The sequence below is a fragment of the Macrobrachium nipponense genome, chromosome 1, assembly GCF_015104395.2.
Source record: "Macrobrachium nipponense isolate FS-2020 chromosome 1, ASM1510439v2, whole genome shotgun sequence".
Lineage (NCBI taxonomy): Eukaryota > Metazoa > Arthropoda > Malacostraca > Decapoda > Palaemonidae > Macrobrachium > Macrobrachium nipponense.
Window position 1 is genome coordinate 140,325,883 of NC_087200.1, and position 17,268 is coordinate 140,343,150.

General features: G+C 36.9%; 1 protein-coding gene across 3 annotated transcripts in view; it reads left to right on the forward strand.

Annotated features, from left to right (window-relative positions):
* Positions 1-17,268, forward strand: part of LOC135219686 (uncharacterized) — a 205,169-nt gene that overhangs the window by 155,883 nt on the left and 32,018 nt on the right. For all 3 annotated transcript variants that reach the window (XM_064256639.1, XM_064256641.1, XM_064256640.1), the window contains 2 exons: positions 163-294; positions 2,419-2,689. In XM_064256639.1, the coding sequence (XP_064112709.1) occupies positions 163-294; positions 2,419-2,689 (403 nt within the window). The remainder of the gene's footprint in view (positions 1-162; positions 295-2,418; positions 2,690-17,268) is intronic.

The window sequence follows — 17,268 nt, forward strand, 5'->3', positions numbered from 1 at the left end:
AGATTGAATATGATAAATACTAATAATTGCATCATAAAGAAATTACTTCATCCAGACTGGATGTTGAGAGTTTAAAGTGTTTAGTCAATATGGGAAGAATGATCTTTGGTGATAAAAGTAGCATAAATATTTCCTACATTGTTTTCTTCCCCTTGTCTCCAGGTGGCATATGGAATCCTTGGTCCTTTGGCACCCACTGGTAATATGTGGAAATTGACAAAAGATGTGCTTAAGAAGGATCTTCAGAAAGATTGTTATATCTGTGATAACATGAGCATGCGTGTAGTTATTGAGGTGAGTTACATGGGTATCTTCTTCCCAGCTTTATCCTTATTTGGGGTCGCCATTTTTAATGAGTCTCTTCCATTTACCTCTGTCCTGTGTCATTTCCCCCTGTACTCCCATCTCCCTCATATCATCTCTAATGCAATCTTTCCACCTGGTCTTAGGTCTTCCTCTCCTTCGTGTTCCATCCACCTCCACGTCCATCACTTCTCTTGCCATGTGTTGCTCTTCTCTTGTCATCAGGTGGCCATACTATCATAACCTTGCCTCTTGCACTTTCTTTGATGCTTCAGTGACCTTTACTGTACCCCTGATATGTTCATTTCTAACCCTGTCCATTTTGGTTACTCCGCTCATCCATCTAAGCATCCACTCGGTTGTATCCAACTTTCTGCCTTCTGTTTTCTTTAGTGGTGCTGCTTCCAATCCATATGTCATTGCTGGTCTGACCACTGCCTTGTGCACTCTGCCCATTAATCTAATAGGGACTTTCCTATCACAAATGACACCAGACACCTTCCTCCAGTTATTCCAACCACACTGAATCCGGTTGTTAATTTCCTCTTCCATGTCCCCCTGATCGTCAATCACTGAGCCAAGGCATTTAAATTTATGGACCCTTTTGATGTTTCCTCCGCCTAATTTGATTGTGGTTTGCTGGTCACCATCCAATTCGGTTGTCATATATTCTGTCTTTTTCCTGCTTATCCTTAAACTTCTACTCTCCAAAGCATATCTCCATCTTTCAAGCATCCCCTCCAGTTCTTCCTTGTTCTTGCCTACCAAGACTGTCACCTACATAGAGCAGACACCATGGTGGCTCCTCCCTGACATCCTCCGTCAACACACCCAAGACGATATTAAACAGAAGTGGGCTCAGAGCAGAACCCTGATGTAGGCTGACTCCAACTTGGAAATTTTTTGTTCTGCCAACTGTAGATCTGATGCTGGTCTTTACATTTCTATACATCTTGATCATTCTGACGTACTTCTCCATCACTCCTCTCTCCCTGAGACATCTCCATATTTCTTGATGTGGTACTCTGTCATATGCCTTCTCAAGGTCTATAAAGGCCATATGCAAGATCTTTTGCTTCTCTCTGAACTTTTCCATAATTTGTCTCGGAGCAAAAATACCATCCACAGTACTGAGCCCTTCATGAATCCTAGTTGCTGTCTACCGATGAAAACTTGTTACTGTAATCTTTCATCTATAATTCTTTCAAATTCCTTTAGTGTATGTAACATGAGCTTGATTTCTCAGTAATTTTCACAACACTGAATATCCCCTTTGTCTTTGAATATGGGGATTAATGTACTTCCTCTCCATTTTTCGGGTATCATCTAACTTTCCATGATCTTTTTCATTAACTGCCACAATGTCAATTCCTTCCTCATCAAGAGCCTTCCAGGCTTCTGCAGGTATGCCATCCGGTCCTACTGCTTTACTATTTTTCATTTTTCCCAGTGCCACTCTAACCTCCGCTTTTGTTATTTCTGTGACTGGTCCATAATTTTTGTGTCCATCTCCTCTTAGAAATCTTTTCATTTTCTTCATTCAATAAGGCCTCAAATATTTTTCCCATCGCCTTATTATGTCTTTCATTTCTCAGTACATTTCCATCCTTATCCTTAATCTGTCTTATGTGGTATGCAGTTTGTTCAATGAAAACAGTATTTATTTATGTACCTCAATATAGAGCTAGCAGTAAGTGGTCAAGGTAAGACTTCACTGAAGTTTTTGTCTATGATTATCAAGAAAATATATTAAATAGGTTAATAGGAATGAGACCAATTGAGTGGTATATTGAGACTGTGTGTGGGCACATGAAAGATTTGCTTATAAATAGTACTGGAAACTAAAGCAGTGTAAAGCTGAAAAAGTTGGACAGCAAATTAAGAGAGACAGTATATGTAATTGTTGGCAGTTTATTAAAATTTGCAGAGATTCTTAGTGCCATCGACATTATACCTACCAAAGCACACAACCCATCCCTAGAGGGATGACATATCTTGGCAACATTATGCTCTCTGGTAAGAGCTATTTTTCAATTTTTCATCTTACAATAGTTTATTGAATATTTTGTACCAGATACAGTACTTGGTAGACTTAACACAGTTACGTGTTTCCAGGCTGAAGAGGCCACATGCGGCATGGTAGTAACCTGCCAGCAGAAAGGATCTTCCAGAATTGTAAATGTTGAAGACAAGCTTGTAGATCTAGATGATGAAATACCTCCTCAACGATCACCACGACCTGAAGTCGCATTACCACCCGCTCCTCCAGCTCCTAAGTCTGGTCCAAGTTCTCATCAGGGAGGTGACCCCCCTATTCAAGATCCAGGAAACACAGCTAAAACGACAATGACACTTGTTTATAGTCCTGATAATGTCAACATTGAAGGTTGGTTAGTTCCCTTTTGGAGGTTTTTGATGACATTTTCCTGTTACAGCAAAATTTTTAAAAAATTTTAAAATATACAGACGACCAAGTTCGTGTACAATATTTAGAATTTATTCAGGTGCAAAATTAAGAATTAATGCACTTTTAACATTTTAAGGTATAGTAAGGTTTGTCCATTTGCCTCAAGGCAGCATGCAGGAGCCCATGCTGTGAATAAATAACAATAGTTATTGCACATTTTCTTTTGGCTTCTAGTTTTTTTCATATGTTTTCTTGATATATAGTGCACAGGTAATGCTTGTATTGCAGAAGTATTTGTTCCAACTACTTTTTATGGCTGTTGAGAGTCTGTTGATAGTGGCTTGCCTTTCATCTGAGGTCTTATTTAATCCCAATGTGATTTTGTTATATTCTAGTGTGTGTATTTATTTTTTTTATCATATTAACTCAGAAAGGACAATTCAAATGAAGTTCTATCAGTTGGTCAGTGGTGGGTGGGAAGTTGGCTAAAACTGGCTAGTATTACGTATATAGATTTTAATGTACCCAGGTATTGCCTCAGATACAGAAGTACTCAGGTTCCAACTTCTTTTATGACCACTTTTGGTCAGATGGTAGTACCCTTACCTTTCATTTGAGAGCCCTCAGTTCAATCTGTGTGAGTTAGGAATAATTAAGCAAGAGCAGTTGATGCATGCTATATAAGAAATAAAAGTATGATGACTTTTTGCTAATTTACAAAGAAAAATACTTGCAATTTAAATGAGAGTGAGTGAGTGTATGTGATTTACGCTTACTTCCAAAATTTAAGTAATTTACAAAATCTCTACACAGTACAAAAAGGGACGATGCTTGCATGCATACATGTTTTCATTACAAAGTGGTAGATAGTTAGGCTGGCTAATTGAAAACTGTGGAAAAAAAGTGGGAATTTTAAAAGCTTTCTCTTCTGACTTGAGCTAATTTTTATCTGTATGGGAGAGAGAGGAAGGTACATAGTAAGGTACAGAGGTACATTAAAGTCCAAAAGTCCGTCGACATACACTGGTCATCATTTTAATGGTACATAGATGGCACTAGTCTCACCACCACCAGGGTGAACTTAGAGGGGCCGTTCTTTGCTCTTTCCAGTTGAAATGGGTAGAGTCAAGAGAGGAGAAGCCTGGTTTAACATAAGATAATTATGATAGTATTTTGTCCACTCCTGTATGACATATGCAATGAATAATCATTCCACACATTTTTAGTGCTGGGAAAGATTCATATGGTTGATATATACAGTAGATACATATAGTGCTTCAAACAATGTATAATTATTTATTTAAAGTTAACATAATGAAATGCCTATTTGGGATTAGTAGGTAAAACAATTGAAATCCAAATTTTCTTGCAACATATTAAATTTGACATCATGTAGTAAAATCTATGTTACTTAAATTTATTTACCATTGTCATAATATTTCTCTCTGAGGAGATTCACAGTGTGGCAGTAGCTGTGCTTAAAAAAAACTATAGTGGCCCATGTTCTTTTCGTTTGCATGACCACCCCGCCCCTCCACTCACACTTTTCTTTCTCTCTTTCTTGTAGTATGTAAGAATTTCAGACCATTATAAAATTCCCAGACAGCGTTGATAAATCTGAATTTAGAAAACTATTATGTATGGTATTCCTTGTCAACCAAGTGCTTGGTTATCACTAAAATATCATCCGGAAATAGGATCAATATATTATTCACTGATCTGCCATTCCAAACAATTGCTTGCACAAAAAAATATTTGTACTCATATAATCATTGCAAAATCATTGAACTATATTAAATTATTGGCGCATATCAGAGTTGGTTAGTAGATTGACTCTTTCTAAAAACTGATACCCGTAAACGTAAGCATTAGAGCAGAGAAGGTACATTTGTAAATATAGTGTGAAGTTTTAAATGGCTTCTTTGTTTGGTTGTATAAGGTTAAAACCATACTTTCATCGTTCTCTTTTGCTGTTTTTGAACTTATTTAGCTACAAGATAAGATAAAGTATACAATATTTGTCATTTAGAAATATATTTCCTTTATTTGATAGCATGAAACCTGAAAATATGGGGTGGCATTTTGAGGGTTGGAACAGATTAACCCTTTAACGCCGATTGGATGTATTAAACGTCGACGAAAATTGTCTGTCGACGAAAAAAAGTTTTTTTAAAAATTCATGGAAAAATAGTTATAGGCCTACTAGGTGAAAACTTTTGAATCACGCACCTTGGGGGATGCTGAGAGCTCACGGATCAAACTGTTGTTTTGTTTACAATCGTTACCCAGGCGCGCAAGTGCAAATTTCTTTCTTCTCTCACTAAAAAGCATCAGCGACACATCTCTGAAATTATTTCGTCACTTCGACATAATTTTTGCACCATTTTATATTAGCCATTACATAAAGTATTATATATGAAAATGTGCGCAATTTCATGTAGAATACAAAAAAACTCATGGTTGTATCTTTCATCAGTTTTGAAATATTTTCATATAAATAACGATAAGTGCCAAAATTTCAACCTTCGGTCAAATTTGACTCTACCGAAATGGTCGAAAAACGCAATTGTAAGCTAAAACTCTTATATTCTAGTAATATTCAATCATTTACTTTCATTTTGCAACAAATTGGAAGTCTCTAGCACAATATTTCGATTTATGGTGAATTTATGAAACAAACTTTTTCCTTACGTCCGCGCGGTAACTCTTCCGAAAATATCAATTTTTTTCGTCCAATTGTCGTAATGTTTGCACCATTTTAAACTGCAGTTACATAAAGTTTTATATATGAAAATGTGTGCAATTTCATGTAGAATACAACAAAAAACAATCCATGGTTGTAGCTTTATCAGTTTTGAAATATTTTCATATAAATAACGATGTGCCAAAATTTCAACCTTCGGTCAACTTTGACTCGACCGAAATGGTCGAAAACTGCAATTGTAAGCTAAAACTCTTACATTCTAGTAATACTCAATCATTTACCTTCATTTTGCAACAAATTGGAAGTCTCTAGCAAAATACTTCGATTTATGGGGAATTTAAAAAAAAAAAACTTTTTCCCACGTCCGCGCGGTAACTGCTGAAAAAATGAAAAAATTTTTGTCCGATTGTCGCAACGTTTGCACAGCTTTTTATTAGCCGTTACATTAAGTTTTATGTATGAAAATATGCGCAATTTCATGTAGAATACATCTAAAAACAACACATGGTTATAGCTTCTATCAGTTTTGAAATATTTTCATATAAATAATGTGCCAAAATATTAACCTTTGGTCAACTTTGACTCAACCGAAATGGTCGAAAAACGCAATTGTAAGCTAAAACTCATGAATTTTAATAATATTCAATCATTTACCTCTATTTTGCAATAATTTGGAAGTCTCTAGCACAATATTTCGATTTATGGTGAATTTATGAAAAAAAAAAAATTTTCCTTACGTCCGCGCGGTAACTCTTCCGAAAAAATCACAATTGTCATAATGTTTGCACCATTTTAAATTAGCTGTCACATAAAGTTTTATATATGAGAATGTGCGCAGTTTCAGGTAGAATACAACCAAAAACAACCCATGGTTGTAGCTTTTATCAGTTTTGAAATATTTTCATATAAATAACGATAAATAGAAAAAATTCGTCCTTAGGTCAACTTGTAACTAGACTGAAATGGTCGAAAACTGCAATTGTAAGCTACAACACTTACAGTCTAGTAATATTCAATCAATTACCTTCATTTTGCAACAAACGGGAAGTCTCTAGCACAATATTTTGATTTATGGTGAATTTTTTAAAACTGCCTTTTTTTACGTCCGTGTGTTACGAGTTCATGCATCATATTGTGATATTTTCTCCGTGTTGCTTTGATAGTTTTACAATTTGTTATATACCAAAATCATCACCGTTTAGTGTACAATACAACGAAAAAATAATTAACTCATTAGCTGTAACAGTTTTGCTCACAGCACGATTTGTATAGAATTATACGTATATGACATTTTTTTTCGCGCTGTCATATATTCCAATATTTATATATAATTATATTTTTTTTCATTTCTGATGGTTGCATACTAAACTTCAGTTAATGACAAAAAAAGGAGCCAAAAATGAACTATTTATCTTGAAAAATAAGCATGCTGTGATTTCTTGCAAAAAAACTTTTTCCACTTCGGCGCTCACTCGCGAATGCCGCTGGCATACAAGAGACACTTTCAGAAATACCGGCTCGGCGTCTTAATGGTTAAGGACATTTTAAGTGTTTTCAGCTGGGAAAATTGATTTGATGTGCAAGGAAATTGAGCTACGAGCTCGGCCATGGAACGAATTAAACTCGTAAGTCAAGGTACCACTGTATGAGGATTATACTTTATAAAACACCCAAAGGATTAAAGGTAGGCTTTTTTCACTTTACAGTATTTATAAAATTAAAATGTAATTTACAGTAAATTCTATACTAGTACTATACTGCATAAATAAAATTTTACTTATTGCGGGATTACGGCACCATTGACTAGTCTAGGGCGCTGTTAACTGGTATAATGCTCCGGAAGAAGGTGTGAGGTGGCCGTAGACTTTAAAATCGCTCGGCGTCAGGGAGTGAATTCGGAACCCCTACCGCTAACCAGGGGCCACCTGTATATATGTGTATATATATATATATATATATATATATATATATTTCTGGGCTCAGCTCGTGTCGCTGCGCGAAATATCTTTAATCTATTATTTCTAGGGTAAATGTACTAACACATACCAGAGAATAAATAAATAAAGAAAAAGGTCAGTACAACTGACTCGCTCACCCTCCAAGAGGGTGTCGGTATGAACACTATGGCGAGTGAGACCACTACCACGAGCCGCTTGCCAATAGAAATCTCCCACTACAAAATCCCCACAAGAGGGGAGCCGACCCACAGAGTGGGCAGCAGCTACTACTACTCCATCCCATGCTGCCGACTGCTGCGCCTCTGGTGGCCATCCTTTTCAGTTAGCGCACACTGTATACACGTGCCCTTTTTTGCTCTGTGTTTTTGTGCCCTTATTTTTGGATTACTTATCATGGAGCGTGCAGCCATCGCAGCAGCTAAGTTAAGTACTCAATGTTTATTGCTATTTGGTTTTTTCCGTCCTTGAGCCAGTATTTGCCGTTTTTAGGTATAAATACGAAACTCTAGGTTCGGAAGCATGGCAGCATGGTTCTGCCTCGTGGCGGGTTCGTTCTTGGTCTTCCATACCCAGAACCTTCCCTTACTTTAGTACGCTCTATTTTTAGTCATCCTATTTGTTTTAGGGTACAGTCTACGCGGTTTATGTCATGCATGCATGTCTTTTTGCCTTACGTAGGCTCCTTCTATCCAGACCCCTAGCCACGGCTCTAAGTATCGGCCCCGGCTAGCTTTGAGTGGTAGACTTTCTTTCGGGTTAGTCCGTACACTCCTGGATTGTTTCTCCTACTATTTTGTTTTCTTTCTTTCATGTTTTATTTAATTTATGATGTGTGTTAGTGTAGGCGTCTGGCTTCATCTAGCCTAGGTTTTGGCCCATAGGGCCCATGCGCTACCGCTCTTCAGTTCGGTTGCTTCCTTATAGCTTCTCTCTGATCAGCCGGTTGTGTATTCTAGGCCTTATCGTTTCATTGTTTTGTTGTTACCACCCCGTGGTCACTACGTGATCACGGAGCAGCCAGACGCCTGTCCAGTCATCTTCCCTCCTCCCGCTCTTCCATAGGGCCGGGGGGAGGGTTTGGTCTGCCCCACGCTCGCTCCGCATACCGAAAGCCTGCCTCCCTCTTCCCCCCAGGCGGAGGGAGTAGAGGGACGGGGACAAGACCCAGACTGGACACGACCTCCCCCAGCTTCTCGGTCCGGCCGGATAGCTAGGGGGGGGGGGTGGGGGACTGGTTTTTTTTTTTTTTTCCCTTCCCCCCTCCGTCGCTTCTCCGTCGCTCCGTTGCTAGCGCGAGTCTGTGTCACCCTCTCGCCCTTTCCCACCTTACTGGGTGGGGCTCCTTTTCTACCGGAGCTCCGGCATCCAAGTGTAAATGGGGCTAGTCCCACCCCGCCCCAGGGTGGACTGAGGCATACAGTTGGTCTCTACTAACCCCTCCGTCGCGCTGAAGTCGCGACATGCTCCGCCACGCACTGGACTTAGTCCGATACGTTCGATTTTTATAGGTTTAAGAATCAGTTATGTTAAACTAGTAAGTTTATCTTAAGCTACCTTAAACCATCCCCCCCTCCCTTGTCTGCCTCACCGGATCTCTCTGGGGGGTTTATAGCCTATTCAGGCGTTAAGGGAGGGGTTATGCCCAATTTTTTCTGAGCTCCGGCATGCAGCGGAGTTCTTCTGTCCTTTTAGCCTGTAAGTGATAGCCTTTTAAGATGCTCATGTGTCTTTTCACTTACAGACCACCAACTGTGAGCATCCGGGATGCGCCGCCACGCTTCAAGACCCCTGTGGACATGAAGTTTGCCGGTCCCATGCTCATGCGCGACTCCGCACGGGGACCTCCAGGTCTGGTATCACGAGACATGCACCATCTGTTATGATCTGGTGAGCCAGCTCTTAGACGGGGTAAGTATTTCAACTCCGTTAGCCAGTCCCTACTTCGTTATAGTTCTTAAGTTTTAAAAAATTCAAATCTTTCTTAGACTTAAGATAAAAATACAGGGGATTTCGCATCCCCTATAATTTTAAGTTAAGCTTTTAATTTACTTTTAGTTTCAAGTTTAATCTTAAAAACTAATAAATACCCTCTCTTCCAGGCTCCGGCTGTGAAGGACACCGCACTGGCAACCCTGCGGGCCTGGGTCGGCGGTTTTGGGAAGAACGCCGCCAAGGGTATGCCCTACATTCTCGAGAAGAGGTTGGCGGTCCTGATCTTCCCCGGAGGCAAGTCAACGGGCTACGTCGACCCAGCAGAGGCGGCTCCGACTATTGCGTTCATTCAACAACAGCTCGCTGCCTCGTTGACGGATCCAGGCCAGGACATCTCCTCGGAAGTCGCGACATTAGACCTTAATATTGAACCCATGGTAGGTGTAGACGACCTGTTGGTCGAGGTGAGTACGTTGGACGCCCAAGGGATGCCCTTGGGTGCCACTGGATCTTCTACCCCTGCAAACTCTCCATCCTTCCAAGGCTTTACAGGTACAGAACTGTATACTTCTCCTGATGCTTCCGTTAGACCTAAGGTCAAAGGACAAGCGGTAAAAACCTTGACTAAGACGTCGTCGTCGTCTAAAAGACGGCGTCGGCGTCATCTTCATCTCGTAAGTCTCCGGCTAAAAACCCCGGAGCAGAGAGGTCTAAAGCTTCTGGGTCCGGCTCCAAATCCTCTAGGAGTAGATCCTCCAGGGAGAGATCACACACTCCAGCGGAGTCAACCGTTCCACTACCTTTGGTTCCGGTTCAGAGCCACCCGTCCACCTCCGCAGCAGCTCCGGCTTTGGATCCCAACACTGGCCTGTTGCAACAAGTGGGCGATCTGGTGGGGTCTCTGAAAACCAGTATGGAACAGATGTTCTCCCGGTTGTCTGATAGGATCAGCTCCCAGGACAACATTATAGCCGGACTGAGCCAAGCTCCGCTAGCTTCTCCCCCACCTTTCAGCACAGGGGGAGCGCAATTGCCCCCCCCGTATGACTCTCTACCTCCGTTCAGTATTGAAACAATCCTTGGAGAGTAGCGTCATACGCCCCCTTCCAGGACGGGCTTATTTCTATCCCGGAATGTGGAACTCGGAGGATTGAAGACTTCGAGTTCTACCCGGAAGACCTTCAGTCCGTTCATCGGCTATATATATATATATATATATATATATATATATATATATATATATATATATATATATACACATCTATTTATCTATCTATACTATATATATATATATATATATATATATATATATATATATATATATGTATATATACATATACATACATACATATATACATACATACATACACACACACACAGTGGTATCTCGAGATACGAAATTAATCCGTTCCGAGGCGGCCTTCGTATCATGAGTTTTTCGTATCTTGGAACACATTTTACATGTAAAATGGCTAATCCGTTCCAAGCCCTCCAAAAACACCCCATTAAATTTCATAATAAAGCTAAATTGACCTATAAACAATGAAATACTACAACAATTTGGACCATTCAATACCTAAATTAAGAATAAGAATGCAAAACCTGTAAATAAAGTGTATATTAGTGTACAAGAAATATTATTACTGTAACGTAAAATGTGGAAGCTTACCTTTCGAGTGAGGCTATCTCCGAAAGTGGCGGCAGAGGAGGAGGAGGACAAACGGCAGATAACGTACTTATGTACGTACACTTAACTTTACGAAAACACAAAAAATTTAAGGAAAACTATAAAACTAAAATTTACAAAAAACATTAACAAAACTGTAACACTTAACTTATAAAAATCTACAAAAATTAAAATATTTTTTTATTTTTTTTATTTTTTACTTTTTTGTAGATTTTTTTTTTTTTTTTTTTTTTTTTTTTCCCATCACCACTTTCAACGTTCTGTTTTTCATCACTTGGTTCTTCCTTTTTGCTTTCAACTTTGTTATTTATCACTTGGTTCTTCCTTTTTGCTTACTCCTGCTAATGCTGAAGGCCTCTTTAAAAAATAACAATCCAAGGAAGATTGCTTCTGCCTACTTTTCACAATGTTCCTGAAACGACTCGGGCAAACGTCATCGAACTGCGCAAGCATACGACCTGTGTGAGCCTTTTCGGGGTTTCTTTTTTTCTATAAATGATTGCACTTTATGAAAAGCGCCTAGAATATCCTTAATTTCTGCCGTTGTCAAAGGCTCCTCCTCCTCTTCCTCGCCGCTGCTAGAGAACTCCTCTTGAACGACGTTATGTTGCATGGCCTCCAACTCCTTCAGGTCATCCGTCGTAAGCTCCTCTTGGTGCTCCTCGAGAAGGTCGTTGATGTCGTCCTTGTCGACGACGAGCCCCATGGACTTGCCGAGTGCAACGATCTTGTCAAGATCTGGTTGGGAAACAGTTTCGGGATCGTCAACTGTTTCTGACTCTGCAGCACCAGCTTCGCCCACGTCGAATCCCTCGAAGTCTCGGGCGGATACGGCATCAGGCCAGAGTTTCCTCCACGAGGAATTCAAGGTTTGCCTCGAAACCTCCTTCCAAGCTTGGTCGATGAGTCGGATGCAAATGACGATGTCGAAATGCTCCTTCCAAAATTGACGCAAGGTGAGGTTTTTGGTATCGGTGATGTCGAAACATCTCTTGAAAAGATGTTTCGTGTACAGCTTCTTAAAGTTCGCTATCACTTGCTGGTCCATGGGCTGGAGGAGAGGGGTGGTGTTGGGCGGAAGAAAAAGAATCTTGATGAAGGAATACTCCGCTAGGATATCTTACTCGAGGCCAGGAGGGTGGGGAGGGGCATTGTCCAACACCAGCAGACATTTCAGAGGGAGGCGCTTCTCTTCCAAAAATTTCTTCACTGTCGGGCCGAAACACAGATTTACCCACTCTGTGAACAAAAGCCTCGTTACCCAGGCTTTTGCATTAGCCCTCCACATCACTGGAAGCTTTTTCTTCAGCACTTTGTGGGCCTTGAAGGCTCGAGGAGTCTTGGAATGATACACCAGTAGGGGCTTCACCTTGCAATCCCCACTGGCGTTTGAACAAAGTGCGAGCGTAAGCCTGTCTTTCATAGGCTTATGCCCGGGTAGCTTCTTCTCTTCCTCCGTGATGTATGTCCGACGAGGCATTTTTTTCCAAAAAAGGCCAGTCTCATCACAATTGAAGACTTGCTGAGAACTGTAGCCTTCCTTGGTCATCATCTCGTTGAAAGTCTTCTTAACCCTTAAACGCCTACTAGACGTATTTTACGTCGACATTTTTTGTCTCTCGGGTGCCGACTGGACGTATTTTACGTCGACATACAAAAGTTTGTTTAAAAATTCACGGAAAAATACTTTTAGGCCTACCAGCCGAAAACTCTTGAATCGCGCCTTGGGGGATGCTGGGAGTTCACGGATCAAGGTGTTATTTTGTTTACAATCGTTACGCAGGCACGCAAGAGCGAATTTCTTTCTTGCCGCACTTAAAAGTATCTGTGACACATCTCAGAAATTATTTCGTCACTTTGACATAATTTTTGTATCATTTCAAATTAGCCGTTACATGGAGTGATTCTATTATCGCTTAATAAATTCCCCCTCGGTTAAGCATATATGAAAATATATTAATTCCGAGGTAGAGCGAATTAGATATTAAAGGACATATGTAGTTCGATATATTTATATGAATCACGGTAATGTGATACTTATATGATGACTACGTGCGGGCAAAAGCACTACCACGCCACCGAGAACGAGATGGGTTGATGCAGTCTCCATAACAAAAAATACCTGTGCGCGCAAAAGGTATTTCAGGTAGGAGGCGGCATGAACTTGTATCTCTTGCGGTGTCGGGGTGGTTTAAGGCTTCACTGCCAGTCCTGGGATTGGGAAGTCACTGGTTCGCGCCTGTCTATGGCCAATTCTATTATCGCTTAATAAATTCCCCCTCGGTTAAGCATATATGAAAATATATTAATTCCGAGGTAGAGCAAATTAGATATTAAAGGACATATGTAGTGATATATATAATATATATATATATATATATATATATATATATATATATATATATATATAATATGGTAACATGTATATTGGATATATTGTATATGTATATATATATATATATAATATATATATATATAGATATATATAATATATATAATATATATATTATATTATATGTATGTATATATATGTATGTATATGATATATTGAGGGTAGAGATAGATTAAAGACATATATCGTGATATATATATATATATATAGAGATATATATTCCCGAGGTAGAGCAAATTAGAAAATAGTATTAAAGGCAATATGTAGTTTGATATATATATATATATATATATATAATATATATATATATATATATGTATATTATATATGTATGTATATATAAATAAATATATATAAATATGTATGTATATATATGTATGTATATATATGTATGTATATATGTATGTATTGTATGGACTGTATATATATGTATGTATATATAGTATACATACAATATAATATATATATATATATATATACTATATATATATATCTATATATATACTATATATATTATATATATACATATATATATATATATATATATATATAATAATATATATATATATATATCTATATATATATATATATATATATATATATATATATATATATATATATATATAAATATATATATATTATATATATATAATATATATATATATATCTATATATCATATATATATATATAAATATATATATATATATATATATTATATATATATATCATATATATATAATACATAATATATATATATATGAATATATATATATATATATATATATATATATAGTTATATATATTTAATAAAATATATATATAAAATATAATATAAATATATATATATATTTATATATAACATATATATTTTATATTTTATATTTATACCATACATACATACATACATACTACATACATACATAAATACAGTAAATATAATATATATATAATATATATATATATTATATATAATATTAATATATGACGGAGTATATATATATATATATATTATATTAATAATATAAGTAGGATATATATATATATATACAGTGAGGTCCCTGGGTTACGACGTTTGATCTGTTCTTAAGACGCGTCGTAACACGATTTTCAGTGTAAGCTGGAGCATAAAAAATAAAATATAAAATATACTGTAAAGTACTGTACGTACAGTGTTATAATAAAATGTAACTATTAATGACATAAAAAAAAGTATTTAAAAAAGAGAAAACAATTCGAAGAACAATTCCAGTCGAACGACTTAAGGCCAAGCGACCGGCCCAATGTTTGTTGGTGTTTCTTCCTTTTCAGATCGCTTTATAATGTCCACTTTAACTTCCATGGTGATGGCCTTTATTTTCTTTGATGCACTACCATCAGAAGAGTCTGCCTTATGCTTGGGAGCCATAACCAAGGGCAAAAAGTTAAAAAAAAAAGGCGTTAAAAAAAAAAACGAGAGAGAGAGAGACGGTGTAAACAACCAAATTGGTGGATGTACTGAGACTGAGCATAGGGAGCGATGCCATCTTCTCCGCCCTACAACCACAACAAAGCGTATTTTTCCGCTGTGCGCCCGAAACTAGTTTGTGTGTGTTTACGTCGCTTACGACGCTAAACCGCGTAAGACAGAATGAGACAATATTTTTTATATTTTTATGGGGGCGTGTTCGTAACCACAAAACAGCGCAAGTCGAAACCGGCGTAACCCGAGGACTCCCTGTATGTGTGTGTATATATATATATATATATAATATATATATATATATATATATATATATATATATATATATATGGTATATATATAGTATATATAATAGATATATATATATATATAATATTTATATATATATATAGGATAGGTATATATACATATACGTGGTCCCCCCGTATTCGAGGGGATGCGCACCAGACACACACACACACACACACACACACACACACACACACACCCCGTGAATAGTTAGAATCCGCGAATGTTTGGAACCCCCCTCTAAAAATGCTCATAAACTATCCTGAACATGCAAACACCAAAGTATCCCTAAAAAAGACCATACTTCATCAAATATACATAAAATATCCTATTATAGTTCATATTAATCTTTGAAATATTATTAATACTATTTTAAAGTAAATCTTACATTTTATGTTTATACATAAATACATACTATGTACGTACTGAATGACTTAGTTACGTATGTGAAAATAATTCGGTCCCCCCATAAGTAATCTGTCATGCACATTTTCTTTCATACTGTTACTATTTGAGTTACGTATGTGAAAATAATTCGGTCCCCCCATAAGTATTCAGTCATGCACGTTTTCTTTCATACTGTTACTATTTGAGACATCCATTTTCTTTTTACAAGGGAACAATGGAATGTGAAATCACAAATACCAAATGTCTACTTAAAGTATTATCCTACATCAAATATACCATTGAATTGGTATTATTAATATCATCTTAAAGTAATTTTTAACATCTTACCATTAGAAATATATAAACAGGCAATAGCAGAGAGAGAGAGAGAGAGAGAGATTACATAAACCATTAAATTCGTTGACCATTGTATGGCATTGTTACTTTCCCACTGGGGCTCTGAGCGTCACTGGAGTTGAGGTAGGGAAATTGATACAGGAAAAGACGAAGGGAAGAATTTTCATTGGAAATTAGTTATTGTATTATTACTACTTCTATTATTATTATTATTATTATTTGAAAATAAAATAAACACGTGCATCTACCATAAAAAATTCTCTCATCTCAGTAAGAAAGAGGGGTTATCCTTACAAGTGAAATGGAAAGGTCATTTTCATCTCTTTAAAATACTACCATTATGAATTTTGTAATTATTATTACAAAATTCATAATTATTATTATTAAATAACTGAAATTATCAATAAACATTTTACATACTAGTACCATAAAAATTCTCTCATCTCGGTAAAAGAGAGAGATTCCGATTGAGAGAGACGAGAGACGAGAGAGAGAGAGAGAGAGAGAGAGAGAGAGAGAGAGAGAGAGTGTTTATCTCTCTCTGTTCTCTCAAAAAATACTTATAACGCTTCCAGCAAAAGAGAGGGAGGGAGTTACCACTATGACACATTATCTTGTGTGTCAAAAGAGAGAGAGAGAGAGTTAACCTTAATTAAAAGTGACATGGATAGATTACTATTGTATTTCTTTAAAATACTATTAACATAATATGAATTTTGTAATTACAGTTATTATTATTATTATTATTTGAAAGTATTAAAAACAAATAGTAAAAGTACTATAAAAAATCTCTAGTCCCAGTAAATGAGAGAGAGAGAGGGGAGGGGTGGAAATTTCATGAGCACTTGATGGCAGCAACAAAACAGCTCCTTCCCCCTCCGGTCACTTAACTTGATACGTATATCTGAGTTTTAGTACCTGGAGTTAGAGAAAGAATCTGACTGGGATTTCCTTCATTCTTCCATAATTTTTAAAATGTATAAGCTAAAATCTTACTATTTCATTATGGTATTTTCTTTAATGAATTGATATTATTGCTGTATAAATTAATATTAATATTTGAAAATAGTAAATCATTTATTTATCATACAAAAAAACATACATCTTTGTAGTAGAGAAAGAGAGAGAGAGAGAGAGAGAGAGAGAATGATTATTTTTATTATGTGATATCATTTAAACTTATTAAACTTACTAATACAGTATTAATCAAAATTAGTATTTGAAAATTAGTAAATCATTTTTGTATCATAAAAATGTATTTAGTCATGAAAATAAAAAAACCTCAAAATACAACTAATTAGTGATTATTTTAGCGGTGGAAAATTCCGCGAATGGGCGAGTCCGTCCGCAAATAATTTCTAGATAGGTTCCAAAGAAAAATCCGCGAATGTGT